The 24,332-nt window shown below is 43.3% G+C and overlaps 2 protein-coding genes across 2 annotated transcripts in view; both read right to left on the bottom strand.

Moving 5' to 3' along the window:
• Nucleotides 1-17,699, bottom strand: part of REELD1 (reeler domain containing 1) — a 34,594-nt gene extending 16,895 nt beyond the window's left edge. Inside the window, 1 exon segment of the mRNA XM_045880343.3 lies at nt 17,588-17,699. The gene's annotated coding sequence lies outside the window, so the exon portion shown is untranslated.
• Nucleotides 17,700-17,808: 109 nt separating this feature from the next.
• Nucleotides 17,809-23,526, bottom strand: LSM6 (LSM6 homolog, U6 small nuclear RNA and mRNA degradation associated). Its single transcript, XM_045880342.3, has 3 exons — nt 23,414-23,526; nt 20,032-20,145; nt 17,809-18,099 (listed from the first exon to the last, which is right to left on the bottom strand). The coding sequence occupies exons 1-3, from the start codon at nt 23,505-23,507 to the stop codon at nt 18,065-18,067; spliced, it is 243 nt and encodes an 80-aa protein (XP_045736298.1). The 5' UTR covers nt 23,508-23,526; the 3' UTR covers nt 17,809-18,064.
• Between the last annotated feature and the right edge of the window lie 806 nt (nt 23,527-24,332).

Below are 24,332 nucleotides of genomic sequence, written 5' to 3'. Positions count from 1 at the left end.
TAAATGAAAACTGTATGTAGGTAAGTAGGTAGAATAAACAAAACTGGAGGTGACAGCTATCAGGCAAGTGATCAGTGGGATATCATAAAGGAGATGAACTCCAGGAGAGCCCAAAAACCTTCATAGAAGTGACATCTGAACTGTACCTGAAACAGTGAGCAGAATTTTTATGGCAATAAAGACTGGAGAACATTCTAGAACAAGAGGAAGGTATTGAATACTTTTTACTCCGTGTCCTGACTACTGTCCCAGTAGAGTCTCCCTGTTCAAAGTGTGGTCCATGGACCAGCAGCATCAACATCACCCAGGAGCTTGTTAGAGGTCAGTGTAGACTCTCAGCCCCGCCCGCCCCCCCACCCCCACCCCTGGAGATCCACGGAGTTCATTTCTGCTTCTTGGAAGTACTGCTCTGGAGAATCTACCCAGATCTCAGCCCTTGGAAGAGCCCCTACACGCCATATGACAACCTCCCATCTCACCTGACGAATTAGTCAGTGATGGCCACTTTACCCTAGATGAGGCGATCCATTGACTGGGCAGCAACCAATCCGCTACCTTGAGAATCTGGACTTTTCAAGGAACACAGATCATTTGAGCCAAAGGGTTCAGAAAAGCTAGGGTTGGAATAAGGCGACAGAGCAAAAACCCAAACTGAATTTGATCCCTCGGAGTTCTCTGTGGCCCTCCCCTTTCTTAGAACTCGTTGGAAGGGCTTTTTGTGCGATTTGCTTGTTTTCAGTTTTCCACCTGTGAAACTTGACCGTGGAGTCCTGCACAGGGCCTGACGTGTTTGAGGTGGGCCTGGAGAGAAGGCTTCAAAGGAGGAGGAAAGCAGCCAGACTCTGAAGGGATTTGCATGTCAGAGTGAGGAGGTCGAAGCATATCCCGTGGGGAAGAAAGGGGCTCCCGGGGCTGTTTAAGCAGTGGAACAGCAAGACACGCAGCTGGGATTCCGTGAAGGCAGTTCTGGAGACAGCCGACAGCCAGGGACAGAGACGAGGCGCTGTGGAGGGGGCTGCTGCATTGCAGGCCAGTAAGAAATGGGGGGGTGAGCAGCGATGGTGGGGGGACCAGAGGGATGGACTCAGGAGATCATCGGAGGTAGCCTCAGTAGGGTTTGGTGACTCACTGAATGTAGGGTACCCAAGAGAGAATTCTAGCATGGACAGTGTGGGGTGAATCAGAGGGGGGGGGGCGGCTCTAGGGAGAGCAATGGTCTGACTGTTAGGTCTAGTCTCCATTCCAGAAGTCTTGATGAAGTGGATGACTTAACAAGGAAAGCACTCGTTTAGAGACTACAGTCTTAGTGCTGTAATGTTTGTTTTAGGGCCAATTTGCTTGGCCTATCATGGCAAGTTTACAGGAGGCAAGGTACCCTACGACCCCCGGAGGAGGTTGAGCTTCCCTGGCCTAGGACTCCAGGATCCTCCATGCAGAGTGGAATCAAACTGATTAAATCTGGCTCCTCTAAGCCTCAGTCCTACCAGGAACAGGAAATCTCGACCTTCTGTTAAGTAATAAGGGAATCTGGGAGGCCTAGGAAATGAGGGTGAGGGCCTTCCATTGCTATTATCCTAATTTTCTAACCTGATGTGGTCACTTGAAAGCTGTTTGTTCAGACGTTTCCAAGCAAAGAAGGGTTCAAGTCTTCAGCCACTGTGTGGCCTCTCCTCTCTGAGGTTCTGTCACCCCCTCCCCTGGGTGTGGCCACAAGTGGGGCACAGATTCCTGTCGCTATGGGGAGCATGGTTAACCTTTCTCCACTCCCCACCTAGTCTCAGGGCCAAAGTCTCCTTGCTCTCCCTCCCCCTCCCTGGTCACCTGGCATAATCTACCCACCACAGGTGGGGGGTAATGTACCAACACTTTTGCTTTGGCTCTGCAGCCCGAACTCCCCTGATCTGGGGGTTCTGAAAAGCCAACCAGCAGGTTAGAGAGGGTAGAGGGTAGAGCAAACATAAATGGCTCCATAATAATCCTGCCACTCACCCATGTAATACTTCTCCTTGGATACCAGGAGGATGGCTTATCCTAGCCATGGCCCCCATTACCCACCACACCCCCTCCCCAGCCTCCACTGAGCCAGCAGCAGGCCCTGCACCAGTCAGTCCCTCCACAGAGCTGACTGTCCCAGAGCAGGCCCCTGATCTCGAGCGAGCCTCTCCGCAGGCAGGGCTGAACCACAGCCTCTCCTGGGACACAGAACATAGACGGTGTCTCTACACCAGCACTGGCCAATAGGAATATAATGCAAGCCACGTAGGGGGTTTAAATTCTTCTCGTTGGCAGATTTTTAAAAAGTAAAGAAACAAGTGCAACTTATTCTGATAACACATTGATCTAACTCAATATTATATTATCGCAAATACTACCATTTCACAGGCAATCACACAAAAAAGTGTTATCAAGGTATTTTGCATTCTTTTTGCGCAGGAAGTCTTCGATGCCCAGCATGTATGTTACACTTCCGGCGCACCTCAGTCCAGACCAGCCGCATTGCAAGTGCTCAAGGTGCTGAGCTGCTACCATACTGGGCAGTACCGGTTTAAACCAAGGAAGGCAGTTGATCAGAGAGGTCACAAATGTGGGGTCAGGCCACGATGTATCATGTGCAAGATATATAAGAAGAGGCAGCGCGGCTGAGGGGATAAGATAGCAGATACAAACAATAACACATCTAGATGGTCATTGTGCAGTACAGGCATCGGTCTCGGAAACCGGTAGGTTAGATACCTCCTTAATACTCACAACAACACTTCATGAGGTCCCTCTTACTATCATCCCATTTTAGAGATGAGGAAACTGAGTCACGGCATTTACATAACTTGCCAAAGATCACACAACTTTCAGGCTGTGACAGATAGGGTTCCTCACCACGGCTTTGCCACCTGCTACCTCTCTAACCTCATCTACAAACCACAGATAACTCTAATTCTTGTACCTGTATCCCAAAATTCTTCTCAAGTTTCATTGAGGTCATAAATAATAAGCGGTTAGCCCTTAGCATGGGAAGGGCCCAAAACACAGTTCGTTTGGGGTCAGAGAAAGCTTGGCTGAGCCGTAGAGATAATAGAGGCTGAGCAGAGAGGAGAGGCCTCTGTGCCACGTGCCCCTGACAGGTGTTAAGAGTGTGACCATGAGGGAACAGGAGGGGAAGCAAGAACCAAAGCAGGAGGGACACCTGGGTGGCTCACTCGGTTAAGTGTCTGCCTTCAGCTCAGGTCACGATCCCAGGATCCTGGGATTGAGTCCCGCATCGGGCTCCTTGCCTGGCAGGGAGCCTGCTTCTCCCTCTGCCTGCCTCTGTGTGTCTCTCTGACAAATGAATAAATAAAATCTTAATTAAAAAAAAAAAAAAGCAGGAGCAAGAGAAAGAACATTCCAGGCCCCTCTGGCATCCAATCCCGTTCCAAGAAGACCAAGCTGTGTGTCCCCAGAAAGTAAGAAAACACTGTGTTTTTGCTTGAATCTACTCGAGTCATTTCACACTCGCAATTTAGCTGGACTTGAGATATTAACATGACTAAATCGTTACATTAACATCCCATGGCCCTGACTAGAATAGTTACATTAGGAAACACAGGACAAGTCTGGTGGTGGGCTTTATGGTTGTAAATCAGAAGCTTTGTGTCCTTCCGGAAATCACTTAACTTCCCTGGGTCGCCTAAGGTATAACATTAAAGGTTTGAATTAAATAATCCCTTAGATTTCTTCCAGCTTGAGAGTTATACATATTTTTAAAGTTTTATTTTAGTCATAAAGGTAGAAGGACAAGCTACTCTGAAAACATCTAGAGATGACGTGGATATGGCACATAATTACGGACTGGCATATAAATATTGTGAGCACTGACACCATCCTGAATCACTACTGGCTTCGGAACCAGCTGGCAAAAAAGTTTTTGCAAATGCCCACTGAGTCCTCCGAAAGGAAGGAGCTCACCATGCCAGTCCCGCCTCTGGGACCTCAACGCTCACAGACACGTGGACATTTTCTTCCTGTTCAGTCTCTAAAAATGGCACATGTGCCTTTGGTGACTCACTGACAACTTTTTCCTTTTTCACGCCTTGGTCATGAATGTCCGTTGAAATTGACTAGTGTTGTTGCATAGACATTGGCTATTCCAGTATCTTTATTGTAGTGAGCATTTTAATATTTACCTAGGTAATTTTTTTAAAGCCTATAGATTTCTGGAGTGCTGAGACAATGTGTGTAAGAAAAGAGAAAAATTCTCAGTTGTCTTCAAACTCAACTTTAATTTACTTAAAAATGGGAAATTGATGGGCATTTCTGTACACTTTGCAAGCTTGGAGACTTTTGCTTCATTCTCCAGGATACAGGGCAATTCTCCCATTTAAAAAAAGGATGATTTAGTGCTCTTTTTCTACCCAATTATCCTCTCTTCCATTCTCCCTGTTAAAGAACAGTACAAAGAGGATGTTAAAACTAATCACTATTTGAATGCTTATTATTTGCAAAGTAATATACCTAAGAGAGTCTGATGATGCAACAAAGTATCAGCAGGATTTCTCCTCTCTAGAAGCTGATGTTTTACTTGCGGTGAGGTAGTAAGATGTAGAAGAAAGAGATCTGAAGTTAGACAGCAAATTAGTTAGTTAGACAGTTAGTTAGTTAGACAGCAAATTAGTCCTGTGACCTTAGATAAATTAATTAATGTTGGTGAGCTTCATTTTTCCCATCTGAAAAATGGGGAGGCTATTTATTAGATTCTTCGCAAGAATGCTGTCAAGACTAGATGTGCTAGTTTAGGGATGCACGGCAATAAATGCAAGCTATCATCAGAAAGGAGATAAAGCCAGGCTACCAGGATTTAGAGCAGAGAGGGGTATTTCAACTACAAGCAAGAAAAGATGGTTGATCTTAGGGGTGAGGTGGGGTTTGGAGAGGGGCGGGGGTAATAGAAGATTCAAAGTGTCAAGCAGAGCTTGAAGAAAGCCATGAAAGTGGAAGGGGCAGAGGGTGTTTGGGGTGATTATTCAGAAATAAAATAAGGCGCACCTGACATAAGGGTGATGGTGACAGGGCTGTTGATGGGAGTAAATGGAAGTAAAAGGAAGACTCAGTAGGATTTGGAAATTGTAAGGTGGCCAAAGAGAGTTAAAAAAAAAAAAAAAAAGGATCGGTATTTAGAAAGCCTGAATGAATAATATAATCTACATCCAAAAGAGGGAAGTTGGTGGCGTTCAATTTTAGATATGCCGACAATGCCCTCAGCACTCATTTATTCCTTCAGCCAGCCTCTAAGTAAATGCCTGCCAAGTGCAGGCCATGTGTTCAGGCCTGGGGATATGAAGATGAGTAACACAGAGTGTCATCTCTCCAGGGTTGACAATGGAGACGAATGCATCAGCAGATAATCACAAAACAATGGGATAAGTGATTAGGGGAGAGAGGATTACACATATTATTACGGCAGTATAGAAAATGAGTATCGGGGGTTTCGAATTTCCTTCCCCCTTTCAAAACACCCAAACATTCACATCTTGCAATTGGATGCCAAAAATTAGTCTCAAAACTCGGTGCCGAAATAATTCCAGGGATTTCTACATCTATAATGGTCTTGTAGCATCTTTTTAGGATCCTACACCATGTGCACTCTTTATCCTCAGGGGCACTTGGACCTTGTGGTGTTCTCTTCCACATCAGCCTAGCTCTAAATCCCTGGAGGGTTGGAATCATCGTAAAATTGCTTAGCTCCCATGCATAGCACAATACCATGCTCACCATAAGTCATCTGGTAAATAATTTAGCATATCCTTTATTTTAATCATCCTTCTTCCAATTTTTCCAGGGAAGTAGGAATAGCAGCTCCCATTTGCTGAGCTCTTAATGTGTGTCAGGGACACATCTAACACTTGTACAAACTCCTCTAATCCTCACAAGGACCTTGTAAGATATGTGCTAATAACCTCCCCACTTTACAGATGAGGAAACTGAGGCATAGAAAGACTTAAATAACCTGCTTGAAGTGACACTGCTAGTAAGTGGAGGAGCTGAGTTGTATACCACTGAGGGGGGTCTGAAGCCTGTTCTCCTAATCCCTGTGCTATCCACCTGCCGTCAGATGTTCAAGAAAACCCGAAGCATATGGAGAGAGTGGCTTGTGCTGGTTCTGGAGAGCAAATGAAGGATGGGGGCAAGACTTCAGTTTCCTACTTCTGGCACCAGGGTTTGGAAGGCCACTCTGGGTAAGTAAGAAACCTAGTTAGAGCTCCTCCCTGAAGACCTCGCATTTTAACCCTGCAACCATAGGAGGCAAACCATCTTCAAGGCATGCAAGAAAAAGCCACTGCAGTGGATCTGGACTTCATGGGTCCACCATATTGAACTCTGCCAGGTGTTTTGCCCTCCTTCCAACTAGAGCAGATTTTCTCCAATTAAGGAATGTTTAGAAATTCTAAGGATAGGGGCACTGGGGTGCCTCAGTCAGTTAAGTGTCCAGCTCTTTGTATTGCCTCAGGTTGGAATCTCAGGGTCCTGGGACGGAGCCCAGCATGGCGCCCCCTGCTCAGCGAGGGGAGCTCTCTCTCTCCTCTCTCTCCCGCCCCCCTCCCTCACTCATGGGTATGTATGTATGTGTGTGTCTTCTCTCTCTCTCTCTCTTGCTCACTCTAAAATAAATAAATAAAATCTTTAAAAAAATTTTAAGGATATATTTTTCCCCTTTCCCTCTCTCTTTTTAAAATAAATAACATTAAAAAAATAAAATAAAATCAAGAGCATAGCATTCTGTCTCAGTACCTAAACACTGTCTTCCATTTTGTCACTCCCCACAATGCCCTTTCATGTCCCATCATGGAAGTAGTCACAATGAACAGAGCTTATTCTGCTTTATAGAAGCCACCCAAACCTCCTATCATTTCTGCACCAAAAAAACCCCCAAATCATTTGGTTAGCCCCAACTACACCCCCTCTTGTCGATGGAGATACCAAAATCTTCGAATGTGAAAGCCTTCATCAAAATTTTTATTTTTTTTCCAACTTTTTAGATATTTTTCAAGGCAGCTACAAAGACCAAACTCCAAAAATGATTCTCCGGCTCACTTTTATAGACCAGGTCTGCAGGACAAATTCCTGTTTTGCTTTATGACCCTCACGTCCAGAGCTGGCTCTGCGTCCCCCTGACACCACCTGTAGTTCGTCACATTCTGTTACCACAGCTCTTTGTTCTCCTAAACAGATGCCTAAAACTGACAGGCCTCATTCACTGGCTTCCTGGTAAGCAGCCACAGAAGTCAGCTTCTCAGCCGCTCAATACCACACCCCAACTTACGACCTGGGATCTGAGCCGGCACTTGTGAGAGCAATTTGCCCCACGTCATTACCGAGCTATTGAGGTCCTCTGCACATGCTTCTAACATGTGAGGGTGGCCCCCATCTTCATGAGTTTGAGGCATCTCAGAGACAGGTACTCTTGCCTCCAACCATAGGGCGGTGTAGGAAAAGCAGGACAGAGGAATAGCAGACTTCCCAATTCCTAGACCAGTGCTTCATTCTTCCTTCACATAAAAATGCTGTGGTGAAGTGAGCAAAACCCACATGGCAACAACAGCACCCTTAAAAGTTTAAGGAGGTGTGCCTGGGTGGCCCAGTGGGTTAAGCATCTGACTCTTGATTTCAGCTTGGGTTGTGATCTCCAGGTTGTGAGATTGAGCCCATCATTGGGCTCCGAGCTGGGTGTGGAACCTGCTTAAGAGTCTCTTTCTCCCTCTCCCTCTGCCTCTCCTCCCCCACCACTTGTGCTCTATCTCTGAAAAAAAAATTTTAATAAAAAAAAATTTAAGGAAAGGTCTACTGTAGGCCAAGCCACCACTTTAACTCCACTGTGTCACTCAACTTCAGGCCGTTGTATTTGCCTACCTCATGATTTGGAGGAATAGCGGTATTTCTGTTAGCATCACTGTCATTCCTGCCACAAAAGCTTCTGTATTTCCCTCCCAAAGCCAGATTCACACATGTATTACTGAGGGACCTATAGTTAATTAGAAAATATTAATTATTTGAACACAGTTTAAAGTTAAACAAAATTCAAATATGGCAGTCCCTTAATATGTTTTGCTTTTCTATGTCATGTGTATAGAAATAACACAATTTGATATACACAAGATACAGAACAGTCCTGTGTAGGATTTATTCTACGTAGCCCAATTCTTTAAAATTACATATACCATATAATGTAAACACGTCATTTTAAAAAAGCTTTTACCACAATTACTATTTTACTTCTATGGATTTTTGACTGTTTTGGACCCACTCAAAATGCATGATTGGCTCAGACTCTGAGCTTCCTAGCAACTAAGTAAAAAAGGTAAATATAATCAGTTGCCTGTTTCTTCTTTACTTTATAGACCATAGGGAGAAAAAAATGGGCTAAAATAATACCAGAACAAGAAGAAGAATTGTAAACTGGCTGAATGACTTCCCCTAAAGGACACTCATTGTCCCCTCCATCATGTCCCCTGAACGGGGGTTTCCTGTGGCTCCTTTTTTCCGGGGCCATGGGAGGAAGGTGTAGCAAGTATGCGACTGTGGCCTGTGGGTGACCAGCCCCTGGGAGGAGCATGCAGATGACCGCATGACAAAATAATGATGAAAAACGATCTTGACAGGCTAGGGCAATGAGCTGCCTCTAACAAGATGAAATTAAACAAGGACAAATGTTAAGGGCTCTTCTTAGGTCAGAAAAAAAACAACGGCATAAACTCAAGATGGAGGAGATATGGCTCACCAGTAGGCATTAAAAAACAAAACAAACAAAAACAAATGAACAAACAAAACACATTTTAGAGCTTTAAGCTGAAAACATTCACTAAAAAACAAAACCACGACAATAATTTTAGTGCCATTTTGTCTCCTGAACAAGAGACATAATCGTTCCATTATATTCCGAGATTTTATTCTACATTTGGAATTAGATTCTGGGCACCTTGTTTTACTTTTATGGAAGATGAGTATATCCCAGCATTAAAAATAAGTTTTGAAACAGCGAAGTAGTCATCAAGAAGCTCCTGCACCAAACACAGCTATTTTCATTACTTGCATGTCATTTTTCATGTTGCATGCTCACTTTAAAATGAGTATACAGGAGAGGCGCCTGGGTGGCTCAGTCGTTAAGCGTCTGCCTTCGGCTCAGGTCATGGTCCCAGGGTCCTGGGATTGAGCCCCGCATCGGGCTCCCTGCTCCGCGGGAAGCCTGCTTCTCCCTCTCCCACTGCCCCTGCTTGTGTTCCTGCTCTCGCTATCTCTCTCTCAGTGTCAAATAAATAAATAAAATCTTAAAAAAATATAATAAATAAATAAATAAATAAAATGAGTATACAGGAGAAAATGAAATAAAACAGAATAAACATACACAAACTGGAGTGCATTTGGAAGTGAGTGACCAGAGTGATTTGTAGACTCTGGACCGTGCGTTTGCAAAGAGTGGCTCCGCAGACAGGGAGCTTCACCTCTAGGGGAGAGGTTCCTGATAACTGTCTTCAGATAGCTGAAAGGTTACAAGAAGAGAGTAGGCTTGTCCAAGGTGAATTTAAGGGCTACAAGGAAGAATAGCATTTGTAAAATCTTCAGAGTTTTTAAAGGGCCTTCTCTTTTTTTTTCTTTTTTTTTTTTATTCTTATGTTAATCCCCATACATTACAACATTAGTTTTAGATGAAGTGTTCCATGATTCATTGTTTGTGCACAACACCCAGTGCTCCATGCAGAATGTGCCCTCCTCAATACCCGCCACCAGGCTAACCCATCCTCCCACCCCCCTCCCCTCCAGAACCCTGTTTGTTTTTCAGAGTCCATCGTCTCTCATGGTTCGTCTACCCCTCCGATTTCCCCCGCTTCATTCTTCCCCTCCCTCTACCTTCTTCTTCTTCTTTTTTTTTTTTTCTTAACATATATTGCATTATTTGTTTCAGAGGTACAGATCTGAGATTCAACAGTCTTGCACAATTCACAGCGCTCACCATAGCACATAGCCTCCCCAGTGTCTATCACCCAGTCACCCCATCCCTCCCACCCCACCCCCCACTCCAGCAACCCTCAGCTTGTTTCCTGCGATTAAGAATTTAAAGGGCCTTCTCTTAAAAAAAAATTTTTTTTACCATCATATTGGGTTTGAAAAGTATTATTGCTTTGGCATTAGTAATATTTGCATTTTTATAGATTAGGCTATTTTAGATTAAAAATGTGAAATGATTTGAGCAAGAGCATGTGGACAGTATGTGGCAGGGCTGAGATACAGCCAAGGTGTTCAAGCCACAGTGGGACACGCTTAAATTCAGTATTCCAAGGGGAAAAATCTTCCTATGAGTAATTTCTGTACAAAATATAAATCTCCATATTTCCCCATAGATAGTGTATATTAATGAGGTAATGAGAGAAAGGTATTTAAGAATTGGCCATAGCAGTGGCTTTCAAATTTTTGACCACACTCTCTAACAGGAAATAAATTTTATATCACCACCAAGGGCACACACAACCAAGAATAAAATGGAAACAAAAGCCAGCACAGTAATGCTAATAATTACTGTAAGTGGTGCACTTTGATTTTTTTCTATTTTACTTTTTTAAAATGCTGACCTTTATCCGCTAAATTGATTTCATCTCCCATACCATATCATGTGGAACAAGAAACAGGGAACTAGAGATTTAGTGGGACTTCTTAGGTGAGCCAGAAAACCAAGAATTCCTTCCAACGACGAGATTCAATAATTCTGGATCTCCCCAAATTCAAAAACAAAATCCAAAACCCTAAATTGAAGTGCTTTTTGTTTCCAGTTTATTGCTTTTACTCTTATTCCAGCCTCTTGGGCTTTCTCACTCTTGCTTCTATTTCTAGTATTATCCACCCCTAACTATACTACATCACCTGAAAAATCTTTTATTCCTTTACCTGAGTAACTGGTGAAAATGTTAAGCCGTATAGAAGCAAGCACAGACTGTATTATATTTTAAATATAGTTGTTCCACACGTCTGTTTTATGTACATTTAAATCCTTTTCATTTCGAGGAAGCAGTTACACATCCTCTGATCAGACGAACAACTATTTTATTTTTGTCCACAAGGCTGAGAAGTTTTGTTCCATGTGTTAAGATTAAGAGAGGCCACTACTAGGCCATGGCTTGGTGGGTTCTGAGCATCAGTGAGATGATACATGCTGAGTGCTTTCGACCACACCTGGCACGTGGAAACTGCTCAGTAGTCGTGAGCCCAGCTGACATTGCTGGTGACCATAATGATGTCACAATTACATTCCTGTAGTTGAGTAGTTTAGAAACTCTGCCGATTAAATATTATGTGGTCTTGACATGCCTTGCGCAAGTGAACCCATCCTGCCTTCTAAAAAATCATCTTTTTTTCTAAGCCTTTTTAAATTTTTTTGAGTTTTTCAAGGTTTTAACATCTTCGAGTGTCTATTGTTTCCCTAGCCTTTTTTTTTTTCTGTTTATGAAACCAGAGCTCTTGCTCATCTCTCATATTCTTGAATCTATAGGCTCCCACTGGCATTTCCGCTGTGTCAGCTGCAGGCTGTTTTAGTGGCGTGTGTTTGTTGCCACTGGAGACTTGAGTTGACTTAAGAGGAGCTACGGTCTTCGGTGTTTGTGTGGATTCTGTTTCTCTCACAGAAATGTTTTCAGTTTGGAGATCACTCCTTTTCAAGAATAAAGAAACGAAATAAGACAGGAGCAGCCTGGTCTCCTAGCCACCTGTTAACGCCTCGGTGTCCTCATCAGCAAGTGGACCGTGCCTTTGTTGTTTGCTTTATTCTGAAAAGCCCCCGTTCATTTGGGGGTTCGGGCTTCTTGAAATATTCAGGTGGTGGCTTACGGTCTCCTGAGCCGGTTAATGGGCCTAAGTCCCACCCCTGTCACTTCCTAGCTGGGTGGTATTGAGCAAGTTCCTTTCTGTGCTTCGATTTCCTCATTTGTAGAAGGAATGAGGTCTTCCTCATGAGGTGGTTGTGAAAATTAAATGAGTTGTAAAGAACTTAGGACAGTGGCCAGCACAAAGCAAACCTTGAATACCTGTTAGCTATTCCATATCTTTATACAGAACTCTCTGAAGGTCAACCCAATTTCTTCTCTTTGGAGTCTGTATACAGGAAGCAGCTTTAAAAAGGTTCCTAAACTTCCAGAGTCTCTTCCCACAGGTGATGTTTTCTCTGAACTTTTTTTTTTTAATTTATTTGAGAGAGAGTGCTAATACGAGCAGGGGGAAGGGACAGAGGGAGAGGGAGAGGGAGAAGCAGACTTCCCGCTGAGCAGGGAGCCTGATGCGGGGCTCGATCCCAGGACCCCGAGATCATGAACTGAGCTGAAGGCAAACGCTCAACTGACTGAGCCACCCAGCGCCCCTTCTCTGAACTTCTTGGCATCTGCTTTCATAAAGACCAGGACATATGTCTGACTACATTCAATGTTTCTTTTATTGCCTCGTACACATACCAAGGTGACAAAGTCACTGCTGCCCCAGTTTCTCATCACTGCCCTGTTGGTGAGCATTTCCTCCTTATGAGTCCAGTATCAGCCCTCCTTGGTATTTCTCCTGATTTCTAAGCAATGAAACCATCAGCCAGGCAAGCCAAAAATGTGTCAGATGGTCTCCTGTAGCAGGAAGAACTTCCAGCAGATGTTAGAAAATTAAGGTCCCTGTTGCCCCGTAACTTGCCTCCTTGCCAGTGTTTTCAAACTTTCAAGTAATAATAATGGGGCTGACGCTGAGGATGAGAGTATTTCCATCTGGAAGCAAAAACGCTTGCCAAAGCAGAGGTAAATTATTTAAGGGCATCAGGATTGTGTTTCTATGGAGTTGTCAGCAGCAAGACAGAACACCAATGTGCCAGACATCTTCAGGGTTGGAGATAAAAAGCCAAAACACAGCCCTACCCTCAGGGAGCTTCCAGTTCACAATGGCTCTCCAATCAACCTGGGTTCCTGTTTCCAATTTAAACTGGAGTACTGTGTCTCTCATTACACAAGACAGATGGGAACTTCTTTCTTGATGTTCTGCTAAATTCCCAAATCACCTGGGTCAGGGATGTTCATCCACCAGCCCTCCAAGGAGTCACTGTCTTCCTGCTTCCTTCATCTCCACACAGGTTTGAGGAAGGGTCAGCTTGTTAGAATAATAAAGAAATTGACATGAACCCAGAATAAGGGCAACTTTGAGAGAAATAATGCCCGTATAATTTGGGAGGGGTGGTGTCGGGAACTGGAACTGTGGAGTCTAAAAGCTAGTCTTTCCCATACAACAGAAGAGGAAAGATGGGGGCGCCTGGGTGGCTCAGTCAGTTAAGCGGCTGCCTTCGGCTCAGGTCATGATCCCAGGGTCCTGGGATTGAGCCCTGCGTCGGGCTCCCTGCTCCACAGAAAGCCTGCTTCTCCCTCCCCCATTCCCCCTGCTTGTGTTCCCTCTCTTGCTGTGTCTCTCCCTGTCAAATAAATAAAATCTTTAAAAAAAAAAAGAAGAGGAAAGATGGAGGAAGAAGAGAATGTGTTGGTTTTTGGTAAGTTTCATTCATTAAAGGAAAATGAATGACAATGATAAAAGTAAGCATATTAAAAGTCTGCAATGGTTTTTAATAAAAAGAATGGTCTTTAAATTGTCTGTCTGGTAGCTTATTTAACCTGGTTTTCCTCTTAGTTAAAAGAATACTTTCATTTCCCTGAACAGGAGAAACAGATTCATCTGGGAATGCAGTTCTAACCGGGGGGAAAGTGGCTATTCTCTTTCAATCTCTATTTTAATATTTCTTAAAATAGATAGCTCTCTTTTCTTCTGAAATGTAAACACAATATGACATTTTGATCAAAGCCTACCATATCTCTTGCCATCCTGGACTTGGTCCTCACAGTTCTCAAAGTGATCAGTTTCAATAAAAAAATTATTTTTAAAAAGGTTCTATAATAAACTGAAAAATGATAAAAACAGCAAAAGTGAAGTCATAAGTAAACATCAAACAAAATGTATTTAACATGAAACATGGGGACGCCTGGGTGGCTCAAGTGGTTAAGCATCTGCCTTTGGCTCAGGTCATGATCCCAGGGTGCTGGGATCAAGTTCCACATCGGGCTCCCTGCTCAGTGGGGAGTCTGCTTCACCCTCTGCTTGCCGCCCCCTCCGGCTTATGCATGCTCTCTCTCTCAAATAAATAAAATTTTTAAAAAAGTTTAACATGAAACACAACATGGCCTAGTTGGATGCTAAGTAAGCATCACATGTGCCCGGGGTTAGGGTGTAGGTCATGCTTCCAGGAGCGGGGATGGTATGTGTGTGCTAAGCACACTTAGGGAGCGCAAGGGGGTTCAGGGGAGGGTGGTCGAGTGACCTAGCAAGCCTCACTCTAGGCACGGCTCCTAGTTATTTGCCTTTATTAGACATCTGAGCAAATGAGCCTGGGACAGAGGACCGTGGATCCTGTCAGAGCTGGGCCGGGGAGCTAAAGGCAGCTGAGATTCACATTGATCCTGTCTCCGTTTCTCTCCTGTGTATGCACAGCATCTGATGATGCAGCTTCTAACGGGAAGACACGGCAAAAGGCTGCTGGCAAACAGACTGTCGTGGAGTCGTTAGGAATGGGCACATTCCAGAGGGAAAAAGAAATTCTAAGAGACAGTCCTCTCAAGAAAAGCAAGACTCTGCAAACAGCACCTGCAGACCCCAACTGAGGGGCAGGTTTTACATGGGCCCGGGTGTAAAGGGCCACTGGCTGACGATTGATCGTCCCTGTCGGACCTGAGCAGAGCGACAACAAATCACCGTCGGCAACCCCATCTCTGAATGTAGAGGACGGCAGTCCCTGTGCACACCTTGGGACCTTATTTAGATGCCTGGGAGGCCACACACAAGAGAAGATTGATTTATTGACTGCATGCACACCAGATGGAACCAGCGGGCAGGAGTTTGGCACTTAAGAGCCTGATCAAACAGCCTTGGGAACTGCTCCCCTAGTCGTAGCGACTCCCCGAGTGACCCGGGGCAAGTCACTTGACTTCTTTGCTTCAGGTTCCCGCACCTGGAAAAGGGGATGGCCTTGTTCCCTGATGGTCAAGGGAGAGTGTGAGGATGAGCTCAGGTGGCTGATGACATCAAGGTGGAGCTGGGCTCCCCTGTGGGTCACCGGCTGCCCTCCCAGCATCTCAGAGATCTGGGCCTATGCTCCCGGCAGAGGACCTCGACAGAGGGTGAGCCAACTCTACCGTGCTGGAGGACCAGGTCCTATCAACAGGTCATCTTTGACCAAGATGGGCGGCACATTCGCTCTGTCAGGAGAAAGATACATACTTGTAAAGGGTTCCAAATATGCTGAAAAGTGAGCGCCATACAAACCTCACGCCTGAGAAGCGATGAAGTTCAGCGTTAGATGTACTATGTACCCTTGTGCTTTGGAAAGTTTACAGAACATGGTCCAGCTGCATACTGAAGACTCCATGACCATCTCTCCAGTCTGTGGCCTGAGGTCACGCTTACCTGCTCTATGGAAAGGTGGTATTTTTTTTTTTAATTTAGGAATGTATTAACTGGGAATTTCTAAGTTATCCTGCAACAAAACCAAACCAAAGCAATCTTTTCAGACCCAGCTTCTGAAACCAGGGAAAGAACCAATCGCTATTTTTCTTTGGAATCTAATGAAGAGGTCATTAAAGCACGAGGAGCACGAGGTTCCTCAACCCCACTCTTAGCCGATAAAGGATTCTTTGTTCATGAGGAATAAAATCTGAGACTTTGCAGTTTTGGGTTTGGGTATACCTCTTAGTTTCTGTGATTAACCATACTGTGATGGTTAATGTTATGTGTCAAATTGGCTAGGTCATGGCCCCCCGATATCTGGTCAAACATTCTAGATGTTTCTGTGAAGGTATTTTTTAGATGAGATTAACATTTAAGTCAGCAGAGACTTTGAGTAAAGCAGATTACCTTCCATTATGGGCGTGGGCCTCATCCGAACAGTTAAAGACCTTAGTAGAAGAAGAGCAACCCTCCTGGAAGGGGAAATTCTGCCAGCAGACTCTGCCTCTGGACTTGAACTGCAACTCTTCCCCGAGTCTCCGGCCTACGAGCTGACCCTGAAAATGTGGGGCTTGCCAGCCCCCACAACCATATGAGCCAATTCTCTAAATAAATCTCTCTCTCTACGCATACACGTCCTATTAGTTCTGTTTCTCTGGAGAACCCTAATACACATACTGTGGTAAATATTGCCACTGTTCACCAATATTTCTGGTTTTCTCTCCTTCTGGATCCTGGAAACTTGAAACCATGGCCATTCACTTGCTTTGGCTAATAAAATGGAGGGCAAGTGACTGGTGTCTCCCCCGAGCAAAAGCATCTAAGAGCCTGGGCAGGACCGTTTCCGCTCCTCGCCTGCAGCACCAAGCCTTGAGTCACAGAGAGATGGCCGAGACACAAGGTACTGGCTCCCCCAGCCGGAGCCTGGGGGTGACCACAAGGAGCAGGATCCCACCTACCAGCCCCTGCAGATGCAGAGCATGGGTGAGAGTCATTTGTTGTTTCAAACCTCTGAGATCTGGGGATTGTTTATGATTGATACACCGCTTGGGAAAAAAAGTTGTCCTGGTGATTTGTACTTGCTGACTGAACCCTTTTCAAGCCCCTGTCAAGAAGTGATAAATTATTGAAGTGTAGCATAAAGTGTTTTCTTTTTGCTGTGCCCATAGTAAAACCCTGTGAAATGTTTCTGGCCACCTTTCCTGGGTCATGAAAAAATAATGGTTTCCAATCACTCTGGTCTTTAAAATAAAACAAGACAAAATGCCACAGCTCCTTCTCCAGAACCAGCACCACGCCTCTCCTCCCTCCTTCCCCGTCCTGCCCCCACATCCCTCAACCACACCACCGGCTCCCGGAACAGGAGTAAGCTGCGCTTGGGGAGGGAGGAGGAGGGAGGCCGGCACGAAGTTCACACAATTGTCTGGTGTTCATTCAACCTTTGTGCCCAGATATAGTTGTTGTTCCTAGAGACTGCATAAACTGCTCAGAGAAGAAAGCAGGGTTGTGGAAATCTCATTAATAAACTGTGAAAACCCTCTCAGCAGGAGTCACAGAATGCAGAGGGGCTGCCTTGAGCCAGGCAACAGGAAAGCTCAGTGCTCTGCTCCTGGACAACATCTCACTCCAGCGCGGCTCAGATTCGAGAAGGGCGGCCCCTGAGTGGGTGGGGGAGGGGGGAAGGAGAAATTCTCCTCCAATCACAGTTAGGCGACTGGAACCTGAATAAGTTTACAAAGTCCAGGCTTTGCTTTAATCTAAACGACTGCCAGACAGAGGTAAGTACAGGACTAGTTCCTCCCCTCCTGTGCTTCATAAACATTAGAGAACACTGATGCCAAGGCTCCCGAGAGAGGTCAAGAAAATCGGGCAAGTCTACCTGCGCAGGACGAGGTGCAAGGTGACTGCAGACTGACGTCGCTCTTAGCTAACCGGAATATGGCCAACCTTCAGAGTTCCCTCAACTCCATGCACATTCCCGCTCCCTCTGTGGACATGCCCCCTTTAGATCCCCAGCTCTATTTTCTATCCAGGTGACAGGATCAGAGGCTGAACTTCTGACCTCGCAAATCCTTTGTGGCGTCGGACTGAAACCGGATGCTTCTGTAGAACATCTTCCCTCGAGCATTTCATGTGGCAAGCCGAAGAAGATGGGCCAAAGAAGGACATCTCTAAAATGGTTTAATGATCATCATACGCATGCTTTCTTCAGACAAGTGAGTAAAGCAAATCCAATCAAATGACACGGTTTGAGACCTGAATTAAAAATCATGTAGAGAAAAATGGTTTTTTCTTTCTTTTTTTCTTTATTCTTTTGCGTTCTGCACACTGACACAGCAGGAAAAGAAAATGCCTAAAACTTAAATATGGAGGAAGCTCTTTACAACTACATCCACGATTTTGTGCACTTCTCTCACTCGCATGTCAGTGAAAAATCACCAACTATTATGAAATAGGACAAGTCACGTCACAAAAGAACCAAAAAAAAATCTCATAAAAAATATATCCAAGTATGAAAAGTATTGTCCTCTTGACGTCTTCACATCCTTCTCTTCTGTGTACTTATATACAACACTGGAAAGAAAAAAAATAAACACACTGAAAAAAAAAAACACCTGTGCTTAAAAAATCATAATAGCAAGTTTCAAAAGCAAATAGATTTTAGCCTAACAGCTCTGCAAACTGAAAAGGAATTTTCATACCACACAACAAGTTCTAGGACTACTGAAAAACTAGATTTGATGAATCTAGACCTGGGTTTGACGTCTTACGGGACTGTGTTCTAGTGTTCACTATGTATTTGACTGTAAACTGTGACTGGGAGGATAAAAAAAAATGGCTGTGAAAACCCCTGGAATATAAGAATGTTTTATAATTATAATAATTCTGCTTGTAGTAAAGTAAATCAGTAAATTTACCAGGCTAAACCTCAGATTAACAATAAAAAACATATTTTCATCCATCGCTCCAACATAAACTCTAAACTTGCTGTTTACTATTTTAACTACAACAGGATAAACAAGAGCTGAGGAGTTTTGGGGGATTTTTTGGGTTGTTTTTAAATACTAAAATCTTTATTCTGCGTTCCCTTTTAAAGTATCAACCTTTGGTGTTATCCAAAGTTTTGCTCAGCTATCCTCTTGCGACCACCCAAACTGAACTCTTTAGGACATCAGAATAAGACAAAACTTAGTAGCTAGGTGACTCTGGTCAGGCTTTCACAGAGGTGTTCCTCCCCTCCCACCCCCAGACCCCTCAGACTCTGACCCGTCTGTTCAAAGTGAACATGAAGAGGTATCTTGATCAAAGAACATAGTACAAATTAAACAGGATCCTTTTTAAGAGACAAAGATGTGAATTTGGGAGTCTAAGGGTAACTACCACTGATTACATCATGGAAAAAGTTTTCATGAAGGGAAGCAGCAGAATGACGGTAGAACTGGACCAGCCCAAGAAGCAGTGAGCACGGGACAGGATCCAGCCTGTCACCACTCACAAGTGACTACCTCTCTCAGCTGTCTGGAGATGGGGAACGATCAGAACATTTCTAATAAATGGGGGGAGTAAAATAAGACTAATAGAAAAAAATCGAGGAAACCCTACATGTTGGAAGGAATAAAAAGCCAGCAAAATATGTATACAAAGACAGGAGGTGAAGAAATATGGTACTGTAAGAACAGGATACAGAATACCTACAACACAAGTCAGGATATTTAGTTCAGAGCCGAGATCCAACTGTTAAGGGGGATGAAGAAATTACCCAGAACTAAAGAATTCACATCAATAAAAAATCCAAACTCAAGAGCCCCCGAGCTCCATTTGGGGGGATGGGACCAAAAGGGGGGGATGGGGGATGGGTCAAGGGATAATTCCCTCAGTTTTGATGTTTTTCCCTTCCCCCTGAGAAATTCAAATACGACTTCTTTGATAGTTTTTTTTTAAGACGAGGTACTTAAGAGTAACCATAATAATCATAGCAACCTACTAGCTGTTAAAAAGGGGAGTGACTTTAGAATCATGTTTCCTACTTTGTCATTTTTGCCAAACTAAAGGATACAAACCTCCACAAAAAGCATTTGAACGTTTAAGAGAGAAAGGACAATCAGGACAAGCTACCTGCCAGATACTGCAAACCAAAGATACAGGGGAAGTAGTGGCCACTCTTACAGCTCCAACTTCCAGTGTGAGAGGCAGCGTCGGGGGAATTTAATAAACTGTATTCGGGGCTCTGGGTCAGTGTCCTAATGCCCCTCAGGTCCTCATTAGTAAAGAGAGGGAAGGTGAGAATGTCTAGCCCAAAATTCTGCAAAGCATCTTAAAAAAAAGAAACTGGTCACAATGAAGATCTGAGATTGAAGAAGTTAAAAATAAACAACGCAAAACTAAAACTAAACTCTTGAATTAGGTAGAAAATCTGCTGGGGATCCTGATTATAAACCAAAAAAAAAACAAAAAAACACAAACTTTTCTTGGATGTTGCACAACCGTACGGCGAGAGAATATTACCATTGTTTCCACGGATAAATGCATCACCATACTTATTCTTCAGCTGTCCATTTACATATTCTTCCGTCTGCTCCAGGGCTATATTCATGTAGCCGTCCAGGCAAGCCAGGACCCCTGGAGGCAGATTTCGTCAAAGAGAAGATATACAGGGCAAATAAGAGTTGAAAATTACAGGGTATACCTTAGAGCTGACAATTGCGTGATTTGTTAGCTCTTACATGCTTAATATAAAAATTCACACTGTAAGTGAAACACCATCGTTTCTTTCTACGCCGATGTGAGTGACGGCGAAGAAGCATACAGGGCGAACCCAGTCGTGGACCCACCGCCAACAGGCGTGCTATCACGTGCTTCCTGGGCCGTGTGGTTAACAACAGCAAGTCCTAAAGCCTTCACAAAAATCACATAACGCGCATATTCCAAATAAAATAGGGTTCTCTGAAAGCTAAAATCGGGAGTGGGCAATTGTGCAGGGACAAATGACCACTGGCCAAGGCTCCTCGCTGCGAATGGCGCTCCTCACTTTAGCCACTCAGTGAAATATGGGTCTGGCAGATTTACTGCATTCCTTCACAACATCTACTGCAGCAGATGAACGTACTCCAGGGTTCAGAGGAAGTCTCCACAATCTGCTAAAATAATAGGAGAGGAGACAGCAGTTGCTCCTGAAGGAACATCCGAAAGCTGTGACTCGTGAAGAGCAGCTTGAGAAGACAAGGCACCATATTGCATTGTAACACATCCCTTTCTGTTTTGTTAAGACTTCGAAGAGTTTCAAATCCAGACTAATATAGAAAAATGGCCAAGAACATTCTAAGGAGCTTTTAAGGAAACTGAGTGAATCTTTTTAACTGTGTTGATAGTATAAATTGTGCAAAACTTGCCCTGATAACTTTTCTCAAAAGATGAATACATATAAGCCTCTGAGTCTCTAACTTCACATGGTATTTTCTAGAAAAAAAAGAATCGAGTAAAAACAAATACTACAAGTTTGATTCAATTAGCCAAGTCGATAGCTTCTTTTAGTCTCCACTTCGTTAATATGCTCCTCACTCCCTGCCTCTGCCCCCGTTTTCCTCTAAACAAAAACGTTTCTTTTCCAAACTGTGTGTGTAATGAGAACACACGACAGTAATCTAACGGAATACTCCTAGAAGCTGTACACTTTCAAAGAATCAGAAGAGATTATGAACAATAACTAACAATTATTTCCCGTCAAAAGAAAGCTTAAGCTATAACTTTCCAGTTTATTTCCTGCTGTATTATTTTACATCTAAACCACAATCCTAAGTGAGCAAGAAACTTCCAAAACATGACACGCAAATCTGTTTGAAAGTTAAGCCAAAGCATTTCAAAATGAAATATTCACTAACAGAAAAATATCTATTCTCCTAGCAAAGGTTGTTTTAAGAAAAAGATTCCAAGAGGTTGTAATGGTAACCCCCTCCCATCTCTAAGGGATAAACTACTATGAATAACAGAAAAAAACAGTTTTCTTCAAACTTAAGAGAAATTGCTACAGAAAGCTGGGGTTTTTTAATTTAATCATGATGGCTACTAGCCATGTGAAAGGCTGTTCAACCTCACTAGTAAACAAAGAAAGAGAAATAAAATGAAACTATTACTTGTTGCCAATTAGAATGGGAATGCTGAAAACAAGGCTAATACAAGGGTTGTTGAGAACACAGAGAAGAATAAGCCCATCTGCCCGGAGGGGAGGGCCATTGGGCATGCTCATTAACACAGAAATCCTAGGCCAGGGAATCTATTCTAAAGAAATACTTGGACAAGTGCTCAAGATACATGTCAAAGGAGCAGAGCTGTTTACTTAAAATAGCAAAAAATTGGTAAACACCTGCAAGCCCATTAATAGGAAAACTGGTTAAAAACAAAAACAAAAACTGTGGCACATCTACACAAGGTACTCCTATGCAGCATGAAACACTCTGTATTGTCAGAGAACTGAATGCATTCTTTCACGTAAAAAGAAGAAGAAAATCAGGGTGTATGTATAGCTGATCCCATTTATATAAAATTATGCTTATATGGACACAGGTCCAGACTGGTAGGCCTGATTATCTCTGGATGGAAGAATTTGCAGAGACTCTGCTTTCTTCTGTATACTTTTCTTCATTATTTGCTTTGAAATTCTTTAAAAAAGAAAAAGAAAAAGAAAGAAAGAAAGAAAAAGAAAAACATGTATGCTACCTTTAGAGATAAAAAAAATTTTCCCTAACAAGTGTAGAGAAAAAAAGTCAGGCTAGGCTGGTTGATCTCCTCAATGAAGCGGGTTCTGAGAAGACACTGAACACAATGTTTCCACCCTAACCGACTGCTGAATATGCTCAAATCTCTAGAAGTCTGTTATCTCCTTTGGGCTCATCAAAAGCTCATGGGTGTGAAGTGGTATGTAGAGACTTTATATCTCAGTATTCAGAATAAATCTATTAGTTCCACTATAAAAATTAAACTGGAGATAGGTTATTGATATCAAGAAACTAAAGCAGTACATAAACAGCAGGGTGATTTCTTAACCAGGCTTTTAGTCAAGCTTGAGTTGGGAGTCCTAGCTCCTCCTTTACTAGGTGGGGAGAAACACATACCCCAAAGGATTTATGTGAAGATAAATTGGAAATTGAAATGATTAGCACACACTGGACACATAGTAAGTTCTCAGGAAAATTAAGTTTGCATGTGTGGAAAGAGGAAAAAGCTCAAGACTACCATCCTCATTCAGAAAAGAGACCAAGAAAAGGCTTTACTCTGCTAATGAATTAGTAAGCTGCACCCGTGAAATATTCCAGGTCATTAACGTATTTGAATTTTGGAAGATTAAGATTTTAGTAACTAAAAAATGGGATTTGACACCATTCCTCCCACAAAATTAATTTCAGGAGTGTCACAGCCTCTTTTAAAAAGAGCATTCTCGAAAAGAATGGAAAGGTGTATCTGGATAGCACGTGCACTGTAAGAGTGGGAAGTTCATGTTGTAAAATGATACCGTCTAAACAGCTGCTTGCCAACCTTGAATACTTCGGCAAAACCAAATGCTGTTGTGCTAAGTGTTCTTCGGTTTCCAGTTATTCTTGCCTTAGGTGACTGAGAATCTTGGCTATTACCAGGACGTACACATCCAGTCGCAAAGCAGAGACAAGGAGACAACAGTCACATAAGTCACACCGCAAGTCAGAAGCACACCATCTGCCATGCACCTTGTCTCCAAAGGGAACCATCTCAGAGGTAGAAAAAGAAATGGGCATAAAAACTACTGGTAACCAATGCCTTTTTTTCTATTGGGTATGTTTAAGAGCTTAATAAAAACCAGTTAGGTCATATTTACTCATTTAGTTGCACCAGTGAGGAGAAAGCATGAAAATATTACCTCGATAATCCACTCCAGAATTCAATTTTACCACAACTGGTCGTCCGATGATTTGCTTTAAGAAGTCACTGGGGGTTTGCTTCCGTAGACTCATTTTAACAATCCTGATCAAAAATCTGAAAAGGAGCAATAAAAGTAAAGACAAAAGTTAATTATTCACCCAAAAAAGCGTATTTATAGGAAATCACGTACCAAAGGACCACAGATGAAGACTCAACAATATTCACTTTATTCACTCCTATTACAACATGACAGCTAGCATGTTTCCAGTACTTACTATCAGCCAGATGCTAAGCTAATGCATGACCTCATTCAGCCATCCCACAGCAACCCCATGACACGGCTTCATCATGGCTCCCTGTGTTAACAGAGCCCCTGTTCTTAATCACTGGTCACTACTGTCTCACACACGGGCAGTACGCCCATTACAACCACTGCCACCTCCAGCATTTACCGCATGCTCATTCTATGCTGAGATCCTTATAAACACGGTCCCATTTAATCTTCATAGGAACGCTGAGAAGAAAGTCATAATATCCCCATCTTGCTAATGAAAATAAAAGCATAAAAAGCTGAAATAATGTGCCCCTAAATGTGATGGAACCAACATTCAAGCTCAACACAGTCATATTTTAAAGTCTGTGTTATATAATGCAGACATATTTACAAACTGATGCCAAGATACTGTTTCTAAAAATAATTATCACCGTAACTGAGAGCTAATATCTTAGTGTATGCCAGCACTCACCTAAGCACTTCTCATATAGTAATCCATTTAAACCTACGACGTGATGGGGTAGGTACTGTTTTTAATCTTCATTTTACAGATGAAGAAAGAGTCACAGAGGTCCTGCTCTGGTCACAGCTAGTAAGTGGATGACCAGCTCGCGCTCTGAATCACAACCTTATACAGCCTCTT

The sequence above is a fragment of the Mirounga angustirostris genome, unplaced genomic scaffold, assembly GCF_029215605.1.
Source record: "Mirounga angustirostris isolate CCGP_5_RB_7025 unplaced genomic scaffold, mMirAng1.0.hap1 SCAF_2, whole genome shotgun sequence".
In the NCBI taxonomy this organism is placed as follows: Eukaryota; Metazoa; Chordata; class Mammalia; order Carnivora; family Phocidae; genus Mirounga; species Mirounga angustirostris.
Note: the sequence above shows the minus strand (reverse complement) of the source record. Positions and strands in the feature narration are given on the sequence as shown.